General features: G+C 40.8%; 1 protein-coding gene across 7 annotated transcripts in view; it reads right to left on the reverse strand.

Annotated features, from left to right (window-relative positions):
- The window catches only part of UBE2D3 (ubiquitin conjugating enzyme E2 D3), a 59,873-nt gene that overhangs the window by 27,459 nt on the left and 12,822 nt on the right, over positions 1-19,592 (reverse strand). For 2 of the 7 annotated variants that reach the window (XM_081242162.1, XM_081242160.1), the window contains exons 1-2: positions 1,894-2,032; positions 960-1,114 (exon numbers count right to left, since the gene is read on the reverse strand). The exons of 1 other annotated variant lie outside the window; for it this stretch is intronic. In XM_081242162.1, coding sequence (XP_081098288.1) covers positions 960-983 — 24 coding nt within the window. In that variant the 5' untranslated portion in view covers positions 984-1,114; positions 1,894-2,032. 4 more of the 7 variants (XM_081242159.1, XM_081242158.1, XM_081242157.1 and 1 more) reach the window with 4 other exon arrangements.

The raw sequence follows: 19,592 nt of genomic DNA on the forward strand, positions 1-19,592 counted from the left end.
AAGCAGCCGCCATCTTAAAATGCGGGATAGAAGTTAGAGCAAGAAAATGAGACTAAATCACCGGAGGTGGAGGTTCCGCTCCCCACCCGAGCCTCGAAAAACCCTATTTTTTCCAACATGGATCCACAGTGTACCATCAAACCTCGCTTTAAATAGCTTAACCATTTCCCCGGAGGCTGCTATGAAACGGACTGAGGCAGACATAGGTACACCTACCCTCCTCTCGCTGCCACCACTCTCCCCCCCTCCCCCGCCAAAGCAAAACGGAGCTTCCAGAAGGGCTTTCCATCAGTTCCTGGGGCGCCTCTGATGAACAGTTTCGGGTGAAACGCCGCAACTACAAAACACAGAAAGCGGCAACACTGTGTCAGCCCACCTCCTCCCAGCCCCACTTGACTCCTGTGCAAGCTGCCCAGAGTCGAGCAGCTTCTGGCCAGGCCCATTCACTACTCTGCAGCTGGTGAGACTTCTACCCCGACCCCTTAAATCACGTTCGGGACCCGCCGCATTTCTTAGGTCTTCTCTCCTCTGAGCTTCCCCCGTCTCTTCTTCCAGAAGGCCCACAGCCTTGATCTTACAACTAAAATAAGTTTCCAAACCCCGAGAATAGGAAGCGCCGTGACATTTGCGGGAGCGTCTCCCGGCAATTCCGAAGAGGGACTGAACTCTTCTTCTCGAAGAATCGAGGCGCCTGCAATCACCACTCTCCCTCATCTCTAATTTGCACCGATTCCATTGAAACACGCTCAAGATAACACCTCACTTGCCGCAAGTGTTCTGTTCCCGAGTTTTCCCCCTCGTTTCTTCTTAAAGTACAGCCGCGTTCCCCATCCCCTAATGGACGAAGTGACCCAAGGAGGAGTCTTTCCGAAATTATACCCCCCCCAATGCCAAGGCTCTCCCTCCGACTGGGCCTTCCTTTCCTCTCACGCCCCCATTCCCTCCGCCCCAAGGGTTACCTTATTAATCCGTTTCAGCGCCATAGTCTGTGCTTTTCGTCTGGCTCCTCAGTATCTCGGTGTGTGTTCAAAGTTCCGGCCAAAACTCTTGATTATCCCGGCGGCTGGGAAGGATTGTCTCTTGGTCTCACACCGGCTCTGCCAGACACAGGCGCCTTTTGCAAAAACGGAGCAGATCAGCACTCGCACAGGCCCCGCAGAGACCCTGACGAGTCCAAGTCCCTCAAAACCGGTCGCGATCCGGGGTGGGTGGGGCGGCAGAGCCACCGACAGCCTCTATGCCGAGCTTCGGCCCGAAGAGGGGGCGAGGGTGCCGGGAAGAGCGGAGGGGTGGCTCCAACTGTGACTTCCCGGCCTCTCGAAAGGAAGAGACCCGGGTGGGAAAGGAAGAGGCGTAGGAGAAAGGGGTGGGTGCGGGGCAGGGTCCGGGGCCCAGCAGAGGAGGAGCCGGGGCCTAGTCGGCGCTACGCCGGCGTCACTAGGGCAAAGAAAGGCAAGGGGGGAGGGGAGAACAGGAGACTCCGGACTGACGCCCGGCTTCTTTCGGCCGCTGCTCAAAAGTGCGGACGGGGAGGGGAAGGAAATAAATCAGAGGCTGGATGTGTACCGCTGTCCCCGCAGCTAAAGCTATGCTGTGTCGCCCCTGACGCCACCATACACTCCGCCTTCCAGCGCGCTCCCGCGCGTGCCCGCCCGCCCAGCCACCGCCACCACGCGCCCGAGCTGCCCCTGAGGCTCCGACTTAGGTGCGAGGACGCGCCCATTCCCCCTCCCCCTTAAACGGGAGAGGCCCCGGCGTCCTCAGCCTTCCTACCCTACCCCACCCAACAGGCTGGTCACTCAAGCCACCGAGGGCCTGTATTTCCCTCCTTACCCGGCCGGCCACTGGGCCGGCCTCCCTTCCCTTCCCCTAGCCGTCCACACCCACGCGTACAGAGGGGCCGGGGCCTCCCTCAAGCTGCGGCCTCGGCCTCCTCCCCGCGCGGCAGCTGGTGCCTCCCCGGCCCTACGGGGCTCACGCGCACGACACAGCCACAAGATGTCCGCTCTGACGGAACTACTGCCAGCTGCCACGCTCCGCCCCTCCCCCCTCCTCCTGCCTCTTCACCGCCGCGTATCAGTCCGCCAACGCCGCCGTCGCGAGCGCGGCACGAATCTAAGGGCGAAAGAGGACGGTTTGTTCCCCACGTCCTGGGCCGAGCGTATCTGTGCCAACCCCCTTCTCGTTCTTTTCGGAACAGCACCTTCTTACTAAACAGATCGGAGGTTGGACTGGGAGGGCGGGGGCCGGAGGCGGGTCATGGGCTGGGGGGAAGGGTAGACGAGCGGCGGAAACCCTTAGACTCAGAGAAGCATCGAGAACCGGAAGGAGACCATGGGAGGAAGGTAATAGAAGCGGCAGCTGCGCGGTCGAGCCCCACGCCCCTCCCGACAGCGTCCCCCAATTTCCTCACTTGGTATTGAGGAGGCGAATCTCGCGAGAATCTCGTGGCTGTCTAACAGGAGCTGTAGCGCTGCAATGACTTAAGGGCAGTTTTGTGCCCTCTTCCTGATAGGGGCCCGCCCCCAAATCCACAAATTCTCGCGAGATGCAATGGGGCACCGGATCGACCTGGGGCGGGCCGTGGCCGGGAAGCACCGCCCCTGAATGCTTATATTGGTGGGAGGGAGAGGAAATGGAGTTCCCCGCACTGGTAAGAGTGTGAGCCGACACATCCCTCTGTCAGGCGCTCAGGCAGGAATGTGCTGTGGGAGGTACTATGGGTTAATTACTGGATACCTTTAGTCTACGTTGACTCGGGCTTTTGAAGTTTCCGGTGCAGCAGGTGAGCGATATTGGCTCGCCTGCCGGCCTGGGCTGGTTAACCTGTGGGAGGAGTCGCCCCTCAAAATGGGAACAGTTATTTCAAATAGAACCGGGCAGGCAGCTGATCAGCGCTCCCACGTGCGGAATCCTAGTGCTATTCTGACCCTAGGGCCTGGAGGATCAGCCCTGAGAAGAGAGTGTCCATTGACCAGACCACAGAATTAGAGCAGCCTAGAAATCAAGCTCAACTGTAAATTGATTAGGAGGGTGGGTAGGGAGATTGGGACGGGCTGTTTACTTGCCTCTGTGATCAGCGATCACCATCCCTAAAGTTTAGGTATGGGAACAGGCTTAATACCTTTTTCTTGTGTTGCTGTGTTTCAATCCCTAGAGCCAGAAAGTTGCAAAACTCATTCAAGAAATAAGAGTTTGGGGTCCGAAAAACTCAGTACTTACTGAAATATCCAGGGGGAGAAATACAGGGTTTTATTCTGCTGGTGAAAAGGATGGAGAGGTGATTTTGCTTTCTGGTATATCATACTTAGGGCACAGGGTAGTAAGATTAATTTTATAGGGAATTGAAAAGTAAGAACTGACCTGCTTATGGTTTTCTAACGTTCCTTAATGACCCCACTTAAGAGAGTGGAGATCTTTAAGAATTAAATGGAAATATAAATTTGTTTTTTTAAATATACTTGACTTTTAAAAAGGGAAAGCAGGAAGCTATTTCCTCCTACTATAAAGTATTACTTAATAAAAACTTTTTAAGTCTGGGGTAAATTTGTATTATTCAAGTGACCATAACAGCATCACTAGAGCCATTAGTGAAACAGTGCTTCTCCAACTAGTATCTTGGAATCACCTAGGACTTGTTTGAAATGTTGGTTTTGACTTAGTAGGCCAGGGGTGGAGCCTGAGATTCTGTAATTCTAACAAGATACAGATTACTCAGAGGACCACCCCGTGAGTACCAGAGCACCGAAGTGCTCACCTCATGGCCTGCTGGACGCCTCTGCCCCTCCTTTTTTCCTGAATAAGCTTCCTTTTGTTCTCTCTTTTAACCAGTCTAATACAGTAGAAACACAGGATTAGACAATTGGAGTGAAAGAAGAAATGCAGGTTTGAGTTCTTGTTCCATTGCTTCCCATTTGTATGACATTGGTGTGGTTACCTAGTTTCTTCAACACTAAAGTAGGTATAATAATAGCTGTCCTTTCTCAGGGTTATCATACGCTTCAAATGTCATAATGCATGTAAAAGGGCACTGTAGACTACAATGCTGTATAAATGTAAGTTATTAGTCGGTCAAACATTAGCTGGCCATAGTGTGAAACAAATCTATAAGAATAATAATATATATAAGTAATATTTATGGAACATTTATAATGTACCAGGTACAGTGCTTATTAACCTCTTTTCACAAATAAAGAAATTGATGCACAGAGAGATTAAGTTACTGTCCCAAGGTCACAAAGCTGATAAATAGCAGAAGTAGAATTTGAACCCATGCAGTTAATGTCAGAGTATTTATTGAATGGAGTATTTATTGTCTCAATTTAGAAAGTGGGAGGGTAGGATGTTTTAGATTTCTACTTTCAGTGCTATCCAAAGCTAATTTTATTTGACTTATTTCTCCCTCTATTTGTTTTGCTCTTTCAAAAGCCAAGTACAGGGGCTTCCCTGGTGGCGCAAGTGGTTGAGAGTCCGCCTGCCGATGCAGGGGACACGGGTTCGTGCCCCGGTCCGAGAAGATCCCACATGCCGCGGAGCGGCTGGGCCCGTGGGCCATGGCCACTAAGCCTGTGCGTCCGGAGCCTGGGCTCCGCAACGGGAGAGGCCACAACAGTGAGAGGCCCACGTACCGCAAAAAAATAAAAAATAAATAAAATTAAATTAAAAGCCAAGTACAAGAATGGTAGGAAACATTCCTACCTTCTCAGAGGGAACTCACAAAATCCAGGAGGTCCATTAAGAAAAGCCCTAGAGAAGCTAATTTGTACTACCCTAATCTAAACAAGCTTTGGTATGAAAATATAATGGACCACATCAATGCTCTGAATTAACAGAGCACAGAAGAGTGAGACAAATTTGAGGTCAGTGTTCTTAACTGTTTTTGAGCCACAAACCACATTAGCAGTCTGGTGAAGCCATGGACTCTTCTCAGAATTATGCTTTTAAATGTATAAAATAAAATTCATAGCATTACAAAAGAAATTTGAAACAAGCTCAAAATATTCAAGAAAAACAAACTTTTGATATAGGAATATATGGGCTTTATTAACACTGTAAGATCTAGCGTTGGGCCTAATAAAGACCAAATTTTTGAAATAATGATGAACATAAAATTTCCAGAGTTTGCAACAGTTGTAATGTGATATAAAGGATCTGTGATTCCTATTGGAGATACAGATGTAGGTGCAGCTGTTTGGTGCTTTCAGTCATAATTGAAGGAAATGCTAATTTTCAGTTAGAGATTAGTAAAAATAAAGATGTAATTTTTTTTTCCCATTCAATTTCACACACCCCCCCCCGAATTCTATTCATGGACTTAATGTTAAAAAACCTTAGGTGGAATCAAGTAGGCATATTACTGTTGGTAAGCTTTGAAGGGATTGTGACATTTTAACATGGAAATATAATTGATATTCATAATAATAGTGATTTATTAAGAAAAAGTTTACCACTAGTATACTCTTGTTAAGAAGGCATGGAAGTGTGTAATAGGGTAGGAAATAAATTTATCCCATTTGTTGCTTTCTTTTTTTTTGGATACCTATAAAGGTACCCTATAGAAAATTTACCTGTCCAGAATGATTCATTTCCCAAGCATTCTGGATAACTTAGGTTTTACTGTATCACTCTTACTTATTTGTAAATGCCTTTACAAATAAGATATGGTGGAAGAATTACAAAATGAAAATAATAACCAAAGATAAAAGAAATTAAAATACTGTGTATTTAAAATTCTTAATAACAAGTGTTAATAATTGTTATTTGATGTACTGTGTGCTGGGCCCTTTAATCCCCATTACACAGATGAAACATTCAAGGTCATACAATTACTAAGTAGTACAGCCAGGATTTAAACCTAGGCAGTCTGACCTCAAAGCTCTCACTCTTTTTTTTAAATTGAAATATAGTTGAAAAGCTCTCACTCTTAACTACTAAGGTGTTTATTTTTTTTACCCTTCGACTGTTAGCCAACTTTAATTTGCCCACTAGTGTAACAAATACATATTCACTGCCTCAAAATATTTTCACCCAGTGTGTAAAAGGGATTTAAAAAAATTTTTATTGAAGTATAGTTGATTTACAATGTTGTGTTGTAAAATGAATTTTCTAAATTCTTCCTTTGCTGTGGTATTGCTTATATCCAACACTACCTTTAAAATAAGTGGGCTATGGGCTTCCCTGGTGGCGCAGTGGTTGAGGGTCCGCCTGGCGATTCAGGGGACACGGGTTTGTGCCCCAGTCCGGGAAGATCCCACATGATCTTTTAGGCCCGTGAGCCATGGCCGCTGAGCCTGTGCGTCCGGAGCCTGTGCTCCGCAACGGGAGAGGCCACAACAGTGAGAGGCCCGCGTACCGCAAAAAAATAAAAATAAAAAAATAAGTGGTCTACCAGTTGGGGCTAGAAAATAGTTTGTTTTACAGAATTTTTGTTGTAATGGAATTTTGCTTAGAAGATGAAGAAATCCACTCATGCCTTTTCCTGCCCTACAAACATACTTTCATATCTGAAATTAAACATTTGTTTTATAATGGTGCTACTGTATTTTTTATATTGACCACTGTCAGGGTTGTATGGAAGAAATTATTGCATGTAAATAAATACTAATATATGAAGTTCTAGATTATGTATGCTTAATGGAGGCAAGTGATTATGAAATCCCAAATTCATTTTTATTTGGCACTGAAGTGAATTTATTGGTTGACTATGCTTTCTATTTGTTTGTATTTACACTAGCATACTTATATTTCTACTCAGTTTTGCTAAGGTTAAAATTAAAACGACCATGGCCTAGAAGTATTTTGATGTTTTAAGAGGCAGTTTAGGATCAGCTCAAACTTTAAAACGCTATTCACATATCTGGTATTATAGAGAACCCACTTTACAGTTGCATTTGACCTATTTGAATTACAATGATAGCAATGTCCCCATCTGAAAAAAAGAAAGGAAAATAATCATTTTTTTATATAGCAGTGTGCAGTATGCTAAAAAAGATTACGGCCTTATATATTGAAAGAAACATTTACATTCAGAAGTTAAAAAGCTGCAAAAATGTTGAAGAGATAGCTAAACCAATCCCTTCCTTCTTAATGAATATTATATTGAAGTCCTTCTAATTATGGTAGATCAGATTTTCTTGCATGAAGTGGCGTAAAACTGGAGAAGAATATAAAGAATGAAGAAAATTAGCATAAAAGTGGCAATGGAATAACTAATCCAAATTATGAAGTCCTAATATTATATGAATGCATCAGTGAAGCTACATTATTGTAATGTGAGTACAGGGGTTAATTAAAACATACTTGTGAATAAACATCGTTAGCGTAGACTAGTACATACACTTATGTTATTAATATTATGGCTATATTTTTAGATCTTTGTAACTTTGTCACCGAATTTTTTTTTCTTTTTGAAGTATGGTTGATTTACAGTGTTGTGTTTCTGGTGTACAGCAAAGTGATTCAGTTATACATCTATATACACACTCTTTTTCATTACGGTTTATTTCGGGATATTGAATATACTTCCCTGTGCTATACGGTAGGAACTTGTTCTTTTATCTATTTCATATATAGTAGTCTGTCTGCTAATCCCAAACTCCTAATTTATCCCTCCCCCACCACCTTTCCCCTTTGGTAACCATAAGTTTGTTTTCTGTGTCTGTGTTTCTGTTTTGTAAATAACTTCATTTGTGTCATATTTTAGATTCTACATATAAGTGATATCATATGGTATCTATCTTTCTCTTTCTGACTTCATTTAGTATGATAATATCTGGGTCCATCCATGTTGCTGCAAATGGCATTATTTCATTCTTTTTAATGGCTGAGTAGTATTCCATTGTGTGTATATACCACATCTTCTTTATCCATTCATCTGTTGATGGACATTTAGGTTGCTTCCATGTATGGGCTATTGTAAATACTGCTGCTGTGAACACTGGGATGTATGTATCTTTTCGAATTATAGTTTTCCCTGGGTATATGCACAGTAGTGGGATTGCTGGATCATATGGCAGCTCTACTTTTAGCTTTTTAAGGAACCTCCATACTGTTTTCCAGTGGCTGCACCAATTTACATTCCCACCAACAGTGTAGGAGGGTTCCCTTTTCTCCACACCCTCTCCAGCATTTGCTATTTGTAGACATTTTAATGATGGCCATTCTGACTTATGTTGTTACAGAATTTTATAACTTGCTAAGGACACTGGCTCTAACACAGTTTATGCCATTTTATTAATTTAATTAAATTATAAATGCTATGGTCCAGATTTAATATAAAACTATGAATATACAAAATGCATGTTTACAAATTCTACTTGGAATAGGAAATATGGAACCCAACTCAACCAAACGTTTTTCGTCTTATTTGCATAGAAGTCAAATTAGTTGGGCTTCCCTGGTGGCGCAGTGGTTGAGAGTCCACCTGCCGATGCAGGGAACACGGGTTCATGCCCCGGTCTGGGAAGATCCCACATGTCGCAGAGCAGCTAGGTCCGTGAGCCATGGCCGCTGAGCCTGTGCGTCCGGAGCCTGTCCTCCACAATGGGAGAGGCCACAACAGTGAGAGGCCCGTGTACCTCAAAAAAAAAGAAAAAAAATCAAATTAGTCTTTATATCTTACCACTTCAGAATTTCATTTTAATGATCAAGACAAGTGAGTGTGGTTTAGGAAACTACTTTATTTCATATTGAGAACATCATTTTGACCTTGAGGTGGTTTTTGGCACATAATGAACCACGCCCAAATGTTAAAGCTAAAAATAAATATGAGCATTTTCAATGTAAAAACGTGTATACATGAATGTTCAGAGTATTATTCATGATAGCCAAAAAGTAGAAATGACCTAAATGTCCATCAGCTAATAAATGGATAAATAAAATGTGGTATATCCATATGATGGAATAGTATTAGTTAATAAGAAAGAACAAAACACCGATACCGCTGCAACATGTATCTTGAAGCTTGAAAATATTCTGCTAAGTGAAGAAAGCCAGACACAAAAGGCCATGTACTGTATGATTCCATTCATATGAAATGACTAGTAGATTACTGGTTACCCGGGACTAGGGGCAGGGAAAATGGGGAGTGACTGCTAATGAGTATGTGGTCTTTTTGGGGGGAAGTTGATGAAATGTTCTTAAGTTAGATAAAGGTGTTGATTACACAACTCTGTGAATATTCTAAAATCCACTGAACTGTACACTTTAATAAAAGAGTGAATTCGATGGTATGTGAATTATCGCAATGTAGATTTTTTTAAAATAAATTTATTTATTTTATTTCATTTTTGGCTGCGTTGGGTCTTCGTTGCTGTGCGCGGGCGCCCTCCAGTTGCGGTGAGCGGGAGCCACGCCCCACCACGGTGCTCGGACCTCTCATGGCGGCGGCCCCGGCCCCCCTCCCCCCTCCCCCTCCCCGCTCCCCCCACCTCCCGGGCGCATGGGCTCAGTAGTTGTGGCACACGGGCCCAGCCGCTCCACGGCATGTGGGATCCTCCCGGACCAGGGGTCAAATCCCTGTCCCCTGCATTGGCAGGCGGACCCTCAACCACCGCGCCACCAGGGAAGCCCTAGATTTTAAAACACTAATTAATTAGAATTAAAATGTGAGATCAGTCTGGAAACTTACTACTAAATATTTTCAATATTTCATACTTTTCTGGTTACTGATGATAAGATGGCATCCTTTTTTTTTTTATCCTTTTAAAATGTAAAAAACTTACAGCCAGCAAGATTTTTCCTTCAGTACAAACAACAATGTAATTTAGATTTGGTTTTAACATAATAATAAGTATTTGCTGTCAATTAGTCTTAAATTTGGAGATATTTTCATCAATGTTATTTGCTTTGTAAAACATAGTGATTAAAATTAATTTTAAACAGCATTATATTGGGACTTCCCTGGCAGTCCAGTGGTTAAGACTCCATGCTCCCAAAGCAGGGGACGAGGGTTCCATTCCCGGTTGGGGAACTAAGATCCCCCCGCATGCCACGTGGCTGGGCCAAAAAAAAAGCATTATAATTTATTGAAAATTAAAGTTCATGATTATGATCACAAATAGAATACATCTGATTTTGGCATACTCTAAAGATAGAAAAATTTCTTTAGAATTTCCAATAAAAATCAAGTAGTTTGAAAATTGGGGGTACATCATCTAGATAAGGAATTTGAGGGTTAGGTGCTGTCAAATGACAAAACTAAAACAATTTAGTAATGAGTTTGATGTCCTTTATTCAAGGGAAAACAATCTGTGGATTGAGGTTGTACAGTGTCTCATAATCAGTGCAACACTCTTTGCCTTCCCCAGAAATTTTGGGCAAGCGTGAGTTTTATAAAGCCTTAGAAGCTTCAATGCCAAAACAGGGCATGACTGCCTAGGAGGTCGGGGATTTCCTTGTAAGGCCAGCAGGTCCTGTTTTCTAGGGTCAGGTGAGCTAGTTAAGCTGAGGTGGAGGATTGTGATTGGTATATGTTAGATTTCCTTGACAGGTGTGTCATGTAAATTGCAGGCTGACGTAGATTTAGATTTGTGGTGTGGGCTGAGCCACTGGGTTGGCCTCTATTTTTTGGGTCCCGAAATACGAATTAACTTTAAAAGTACTTAACTAAGGGCTTCCCTGGTGGCGCAGTGGTTGAGAGGCCGCCTGCCGATGCGGGGGACACGGCTTTGTGCCGCGGTCCGGGAAAATCCACATGCCGCGGAGCGGCTGGGCCCATGAGCCATGGCCGCTGAGCCTGCGCGTCTGGGGCCTGTGCTCCGCAACGGGAGAGGCCACAACAGTGAGAGGCCCGCGTACCGCAAAAAAAAAAAAAAAAAAGTACTTAGCTAAAAGTGAGGAATTCAAATTAAAATTACTTACCAACAATAATTATATTTCTTGTTTCAATAACAATCTCAAAAGTCTAAAGTAAACAGAGGTATGGTGTGATTTAGACCAGAAATGATCATTATTTTACCCATATTGAATTTGATTATTTAAATATAGGTGAGAGTTCTTTAGTAAGATAGTGATGATAAATTTAAAATTCTTCTATTAGAGAATTTTAAGTTAGGTGTGATTATAGGAATGTTGTACACAGTGGTTCTAAAGAATCAGATCTATATATATAGTATCTAAGTGGCTTAATGGAGCAACTTATGTGAGGCTTTTAGTTTTTAATACTAAGAAGTGTGACAATTTCAGCGATATCTCATCATCAAAACATATTAAATCTCAAAGCTAATGGTTAAGTGAATGGGCTTTATTATATATACCCAGTAAGAACAGTATGATACGGATTCCCCATCTTACAAAAAGACCTATTCAAAATAGAACCCTGGGTGCTACAATACTTGAAATTCAATTCTCCAACAGTAATTTAGACAAAAAGGCCAAGAGTTGATATAAGTAGATATTTGCAGATTTGTGTGAATTTAGCTTTGTCTTGTTTTCCTTCTTTGTATTCTGCACTAATGGAGAGAAAGGGAAGATTACCCTGGAGCATTTTAGGGGTAGGGCTAAATGTGTACCCCTGGCTCAGACAGGGCTGTAAGTAGGGACAAAAGGCAAGGTAAGGACATTGGAGACTAGATGGAGAGGTGTGCAGAAAGAAGTGGGAAGGAAAATGTCAACGGTGGACTGTCCTTGGGGGAACTGGAAGTGAAGAGGAAGCCTTTTTTTCTTCCTCTTAACTACTACAAGGTCTCCTACTTTAGAGAACAGAATTCAGGGTACCACCATTATGGTGGTTCAGTTTTACATAACTTAGTTGCCTTTTTTGTACTTGCTGGCTTAAAATCTAGTCACTGTAACATGTTCATATATATAATAGTTCATTTTGCCTTCCAAAAAACTTCCTTATTTACAGTTTAAAAAAACGTGGATTTACATTATGGGACTGCTTTTGATGTAAGTTAAAGAAAGTTAGTGTGTCAGTCAACGATATTTAGGTCTGACTAGGCTAAGCGGTGTCTTCAGGTTTAGGCCAAAAGATGTTAATGTAGTAGAGATCTGTTGATATAATCACTCCCATCTTTTTAAGTGTTCATTTTTAAAAAAATATTGAATGCTTATTATGTGCTAGGCACTGAGCTAGATGCTGAAGATACATAGATGAAAGCCAGATGTCACCTTGAGGAAAAATTTTTAACTGGGGAGACCATTAAATATCAGACAGTCACCATAGAGTGTGTTCAACTACATAAATGCATGCATAGAGTAATATTAATGTGCCCAATTCACCAGTGGGGGGGGGATATCTGCAAAAGGGAGTTGTATTTAAACAAATGAAAAAAAGGGCATACCAGGAAAAAAGGGAGAAATGCTCCTAGGCAGAACAACATGCAGTTTCAGAGAACTTGACCAGGTAAGTTTTAGAAATAACAAGTTTCCAAAACTTACTTTGGAAAGTAAGTTTCCAAGGTACTTTGGAACCTTAGAAGGTACTTTGGCTGTAGTAGTAGTGTCGTGGTGGTGGTGGTGGTGGTGGTGGTGTGTGCGTGTGTGCGTGTGTGTAGGGGTGGGGGGTATGAATAAGAAAAGAGACAAAACATTGAAAAACAAGGCTGGATATCTTGAGGCCCTTATTAACAAGCCATGTTAATGAGCTCAGATTTTATTCTGAAGGGTATGGGATGAGCAAATTGAATTTTTAGCATAAAGTCATGATCAGATTTTAATCATGAAAAGATAACTATGATAGCAATGTGGAAGATGTAACAGAAGTGTATGTAAAGAGACCACTTGAGATGCTATTGAAATAATCTGGATGAGTTGTGATTGTGAGAAAGACCTAAAGTAGTTGCAGTAATTGCACTAAAGACCCATAATACAGGAGGTATATTTAGTGTATTTAATGGGTAGAGCTGACCTTAAGAAAAAAAATTTTTGAGGCTACTCCTCCAGTTATTTCTCAGAATGTTATAATAAAATCATATATATACACACAGACACACACACACAAAACATGATGATAAACTATAACATTGCAATAAAAATAAAGCAAAATATAAACTTGGTATAAACTCCTTAAGCTCTTAACTCTTAAAGAACTATGAACCTAAAGTTTATATATTAAATGTGGAAAAATGTAAACTAATAAAATTAATATCCATGTGCTACTTGATTTTTTATTTTTTACAAATTGCCTCTTGAAACAAATACAGAGCTGACTACTGCAGTTTAGGTAGGTACTTTTAAATTTGGCACGTCTATACTAACTGCTGCGTTCCATATATAATGACCAGCCTTCTCTACAGAACCTTTAGGAGACCTTTGTTCATTCTTTCACTGATGTCATTTAGCTTTCACATGGCCAGAAATAAGCAATTGTTATCTATTTCTGGTCTCATTTGCCTAAGACAAAGTACTGTTACGTGGTGGGTGCCAACAAGGTCATAAACCTAAACACAACACAGGCTCTGGAATCACATGGCAGTACGTAGTTGTACGTGGGAATCAAGGTGATCTGGACTATACTTATATTAATTACTATAGATTAATGAAATAAATCAACATGAGGAAAAATATCTGGTAAAGAATTCAAAGATTCGAGTTTGAGAAACACTGATGTAGAGGTTATAAAAATCCTTTTGTCACATACCTAAAGTTGAATTTGTTTAGTCTGACCTTGTGACTCCTCCATTGATTCTGACTTTACGCATCCAAAAAATATTTGACCACCTACTGAAAATATCAAGTGTCAAATGGTATAAAGGTTCAATTATACTAGGGATTAGAAATTTGTCAACTAAGATTTGTCATTGAGTCACCTGTCACTGGGTGAAGTGGTTTTGACAGTTTAAGTAGGTCCGGGACTGAATGGAAAGAGAAAAAAGTGGAGAGCTTGGCTATGATAAGAAATTAGAAGGTAGGGTATTAGCTTAAAGGAACTCAACGGAGAATACTTCTTTTTAGAATGGGAGAGATTTGAGTATGTTTACAGTCTAGCAGGAGTCATGAGAGAGATGAGATACAGAATAGAGATATTAATCAATGGAGCCAGTTTCTTCACAAGATGTGACTGTAGGTCAAAAAGTGTTTGATTTTGTACAAGGGGTAAACTTATCAGGGACTAGAGGGAAGATTAGAATGGGTAAAAATGAAGATAAATTTTAGGTGGGAGGAGGCAGGAGGTTGACCATTAATACTCAATGTTCTCACCTTTCTTAGTAAAACAGAAAGGAGTGCTATGGATGACAATGAGTTGGGCATGAGAAAAGGAGGTAAATGTGGAATCACTGAAGAGGGAAGCTGAAGAACTAAAGAAAGGAAACAAAGTCCTTGTTAAGGGCCTAAGGTAGATCACGAATTTGTCGGGGCAGTTTTCCATGTGGTTGTATAATTGTTTTCCCTTAGCCTTAAGAACTTTTCACATGTGTGTTTAATGCCCATAGGATTTGTTACTACATGCTTACAGGCTTGCATTGCTAATCAATGTGTGAATATATTTATGTGTGTGTATGTATATATACATAAAAATCAGTGCTTTTAAAAAATGGTATACTTTAGTACCATATATTGGTACTTTTTTTTGAGCATAAGATCAACAGCTCTTCTCAAAACTTAATGTTCCCATCTCAAGAAACTCAAATGACAGAGTAAAAGTTTTTATGCCAAATGAGAAAGAGAGGGACTGCGGAAAGAAGTGAGAAGAATTTTACATTTAATTATGATTCATCTAGCAGATATTTATTGAGCACCTACTGTGCATCAAGCTCTGAGCTTGGCTTGTGGATAAAATTTACATAGTTTTCGTACTTTGTTTTTTCGCCAGGAGTCCTTAAGTCTGTAAAACTAAGAAGTTGCCTGGGTTGGAAGCTGAAGCCTTGCCCACTCAGGTTCTTTATCACTTTCCTTCCATCTCCAATCCCCACTTGCACTCAGGATACCTCAGATGGTTCTGTGGGTGCCCCTAGTGTTCATTAAACACAGTCTGAAAAACCAAAGGTCTAATGAATATTAATACTGAAGCCTTGTTATAAGAATAATAGTCACATGTAAAACAAATAATATGAAATTTATTAGGGATAAATGTAAAGACAGGCACTCAGATGAAGAGAATCTGGCCTAACAGCAGGCATGTGCTAAAGACAACAGCAGTGTGCTTAGGGTTGCCCAAAGAACCTATACAGTTTTACCCTGAAAGATGGAACTGGGTTATCCAGAACAAAGCAGTTGCCTTTTACTCATCTCTCCTGGTCATACCACAGTAGATTATGTTTTTTAAATAGCTTTATTGAAATATAATTGACATACAATAAATTGCACATAAAGTATACAATTTGATAAGTTGACATATGTATATACCCATGAAACTATCAGCAAAATCAAGATAATGAATGTATCCATCACCACAAGTGTCCTTGTGCTCCTTTGTAAACTCTTTCTCTTGTTCCTATCCCTCTCTCCCCTCATCCACAGGAAACCACTGATGTATTTTCTGCCACCATTGATTAGTATTTTCTAGAATTTTATTTAAAAAGAATTATACAGTATGCCCTATTTTCTTGTCTGGCTTTTTTCACTCAGCATAATTGTTTTGAGATTTACCTATGTTGTGTCTCTTAATAGTTCATTTTTTAAAAATTGCTGAGTAGTATTTTGTTTTACGGATATGCCACAATTTCTTCATCCATTCACATGTCAGTGGATATTGAGATTGTTTGCAGTTTCTATTATGAATACAGCTGCTGTGAACATTCTTGTATGACTATGACTATATGGACATAACACTTTCATTTCTCGAGTAAATAGCTAGAAGTGGAATGGCTGGATCATATAGTAGGCATATGTTTAACTTTTTAAGAAACTGCCAAACTCTTTTCCCAGGTGGTTGTACCTTTTTACATTCCTACCAGCTGTGTATGAGAGTTCCAATTCCTCCTGACTTCTTATGATTAGTCTTCAGTCGTAGCCATTCTAATAGGAATGTAGTAGTATCTCATTGTCCTTTTAGTTTGCATTTCCCTAGTGACTAATGATGTTCAGCATCCTTTTTTCATTTATTTTTCAGCATCCTTTCACATGCTGCTTTGCCATCCATGTATCTTCTTTGAAGAAATGTCTGTCTATATACTTTTTATCGGTGAATAATGACAGTTTTATTTATTTCTAATTTTTATGCCTTTTCCCTTTGCTTTTTTAAAAAATAGATCTTTATTGGAGTATAATTGCTTCACAATACTGTGTTAGATGCTGTTGTACACCAAAGCCAATCAGCCATATGCACACGTAGGTCCCCATATCCCCTCCCTCTTGAGCCTCCCTCCCATCCTCCCTATCCCACCCCTCTAGGTCATTGCAAAGCACCAAGCTGATCTCCCTGTGCTATGCTGTCTATATTTTTTTGCCCAGTCCTTGTTGGGTTCCCTTTGTCACTATTTATTTACAGGCAACACAGATTAAACATGTACAGCAGCCTTAAATGATTTTAAAAGTAAAGTCATAACAAGGTAATATATACATGGAGGAATATGAAGAAGGCATGAAGGACTTTACTTTGTGAGATGGTGGAATTTAAGGGTTGACTATATGAATCTGAGTATTTGTTTTTTATCATTAGCTAGCAGAACCACCTCAACTCACATTGCTTATTCCTTGTTACTTCCATAACTAAGAGTGTAGGCCATAGTATGCTAGAGCTGGCTTACACTGCTTTATGAGTGCCAATTTTAAAATTTTTAGGAATTTTGCAAGCTGACTGTTAAACATACCCTTTATTAGAAATTAATTGTATAAACTGAAAGTTACAGTAAGAGCCAATATAGGACTGAATAATAAATGCTTGAAACTCATTTCCTAGTTATTTTACTGTTTTATTATTATCCATGTTTTTATGAGTATGTCTGTTGTGTCCACATGGTGGAAGTATTATAATTTGACAGTATATGCCTCTTTCCAACTCTGTGTTCAGTGATGTCCTGTGGTCATCATCCTGTGGACCCCTTGAAGTGGGTCACAGTGGGAGTACTTACCCCAGAGAAATTTGCAAACATTACAATCAGAACTTTTTTTCCCCCCCCGGAGGGAGTTGTTAAACTTACCGGCATACCAGTAAAGACAGAGCCCTTTGAACTACACTAACTTACTGTCCATGATGAATAATTGAAGTTTCAGTTACACAGAGAATTCACCGTTGTGAAACACTTAATTCCTCAAGAACAGATCAATATTTCTGCTACAGAATGAAGGTTACAACACCTGTTTTCCTTGCTGCTCAGTTTTTTTCTTACTTCCAAGTTCCCTAAGGTTGAGAATGCCAAAGTCTAAGTACTGGATAAGGGAGGGTGCTAATACATTATTTTTGTGATCCCAAATTAAAAAATACATAAAGTACTTTTTTGGAGTAGAACTAGAAAGGATGTTAAATACAGAAAATTGTAATGGGCAAAAAAGTAGGAAAGGCAAGCAGCTCTATATAACCAAATTTCTATTCATGTAGGAATAGGGGAAACTAGACTAAAATGAGAGCAAACCATGATACAAGAGAAAGTACAAACTTAAAAAAGATGCTGGACGTTATTGGGAATTTAAAGTTACACATTTGGTAACACAGTACAGCAGTCTAGAGATAATCAAACTGGGGGGGATAAACTATTAGCCCAAACGATAAAGTGACTGATACAGTCGAGTGTCCATTACAATTAATTTTTTTTAAGTACTAGGAGAAGGGGGGAGGGATAACTTGGGAGATTGCGGTTGACATATACACACGACTATATACAAAATAGGTAACTAATCAGGACCTACTGTAGAGCACAGGGAACTCTACTCAGTACTCTGTAATGGCCTATATGGGGAAGGAATCTAGAAAAGAGTGGATATATGTAAATGTATAACTGATTCAGTTTGCTGTACACCTGAAACTAACACAACATTGTAAATCAACTATACTCCAGTAAAAAAAGAAGTATAAGGAGAAACGGAGAATTTCAGAAGGAATAGAAACCATCTTAAATTTCAGGATCTAAATGAAAGGCATATACATTTAAAATATAAAACAGGGCTTCCCTGGTGGCGCAGTGGTTGAGAGTCCGCCTGCCGATGCAGGGGACACAGGTTCGTGCCTCGGTCCGGGAAGATCCCACATGCCGCGGAGCGGCTGGGCCCGTGAGCCATGGCCGCTGAGCCTGCGCGTCCGGAGCCTGTGCTCCACAACGGGAGAGGCCACAACAGTGAGAGGCCCACGTACTGCAAAAATAAAAATAAAAATAAAAATAAAACATATGCATATGACTTTCAATAAGACATTTTTTTTTTTTTATGGCTGCGTTGGGTCTTCGTTGCTGTGCGCGGGCTTTCTCTAGTTGCGGCGAGCGGGGGCTGCTCTTCCTCGGGTGCATGGGCTTCTCATTGCAGTGGCTTCTCTTGTTGCAGAGCACCGGCTCTAGGCGCACACACAGGCTCAGTAGTTGTGGCACACGGGCTTAGTTGCTCCGTGGCATGTGGGATCTTCCCGGACCAGGGCTCGAACCCGTGTCCCCTGCATTGACAGGCGGATTCTTAACCACTGCGCCACCAGGGTAGCTGCCCTCAATAAGACATTTTTTTATGTCTCACATGGAATTCAAATAGAAGTTAAAATGTTTGCCTGGATTATGGTAAGGTACTATGACCTTAAGGTACTGGTAGTGACAACTTTTTAGAGTAATGTTCATAAAGAGTAACGGCTTGGTATTGGAGGGACCAAACAAATAATCCTTAAACCAGTCAATGTCCTGTATAATAATTTTACCAATAAACTGGACAAAAATTTTATCAATCAGTAGGTACAAGCGTTTTGTTTTGTTTTTAAATGAGGAGGTAATATAAATTCCCAAGGAGATAACTTCTTTCTCTCTCTAGAAACTTAAATTTTTATGAAGGAGATTGAATTGAAATGATCTCATATGAAAAATACCTAATAATATATGAAACTAACAAATGTAACAGAGAACCACCTGATGAACATTTCCACAATTAAAATTAAGTGAATCATTATTTTCTTACTAACCTTTTCCTGATTTCCAAAATCAGCTCCTCTTCTGACCTATTTAGATGAATTTATTTTCTAGTGTCCAGGATTCAATATCAGAGTAATATTTTTTCTTTCACCCTTACCAGTCTCTACTGTGGGCCTTCAAATACATATTTAGACCTTATATTTTATAACATACAGTTTAAAATATTTTCATCATCGTATTTGCATAACCACTCTGTGAGTTAAGCAGAAGTTATTAACATTTCATCATTCTGTCGAGCCTACAAGGTGACTGGCATGTGAACAGGAAGCAGAATAAGAGGTTAAATGACTTGCCCAAGTTGACAGGACCAGTAATTACAAGTCCTGTGAGTCTAATGTCAACATTCTTTTATCTACAGACTAAATATATGTACAACTACTACCTGTGTGTTTTGATGGAGAGGAGGTAGGGAGCACCTGGTAAAATTTTTGCCATTAAATAAAAAGAGTCCTTGCAACCTAAGTGTCTGTCAGTGGATGAATGGATAAAGGAGATGTGTTACATATATATACACTGGAATACTACTCAGCCACAAAAAGAATGAAATCTTGCCATTTGCAACAACATGGTTTGGACTTGGAGGGTACTACTCTCAGTGAAATAAGTTAG

The sequence above is a fragment of the Mesoplodon bidens genome, assembly GCF_964165515.1.
Source record: "Mesoplodon bidens genome assembly, chromosome: 1".
Taxonomy (NCBI): domain Eukaryota; kingdom Metazoa; phylum Chordata; class Mammalia; order Artiodactyla; family Ziphiidae; genus Mesoplodon; species Mesoplodon bidens.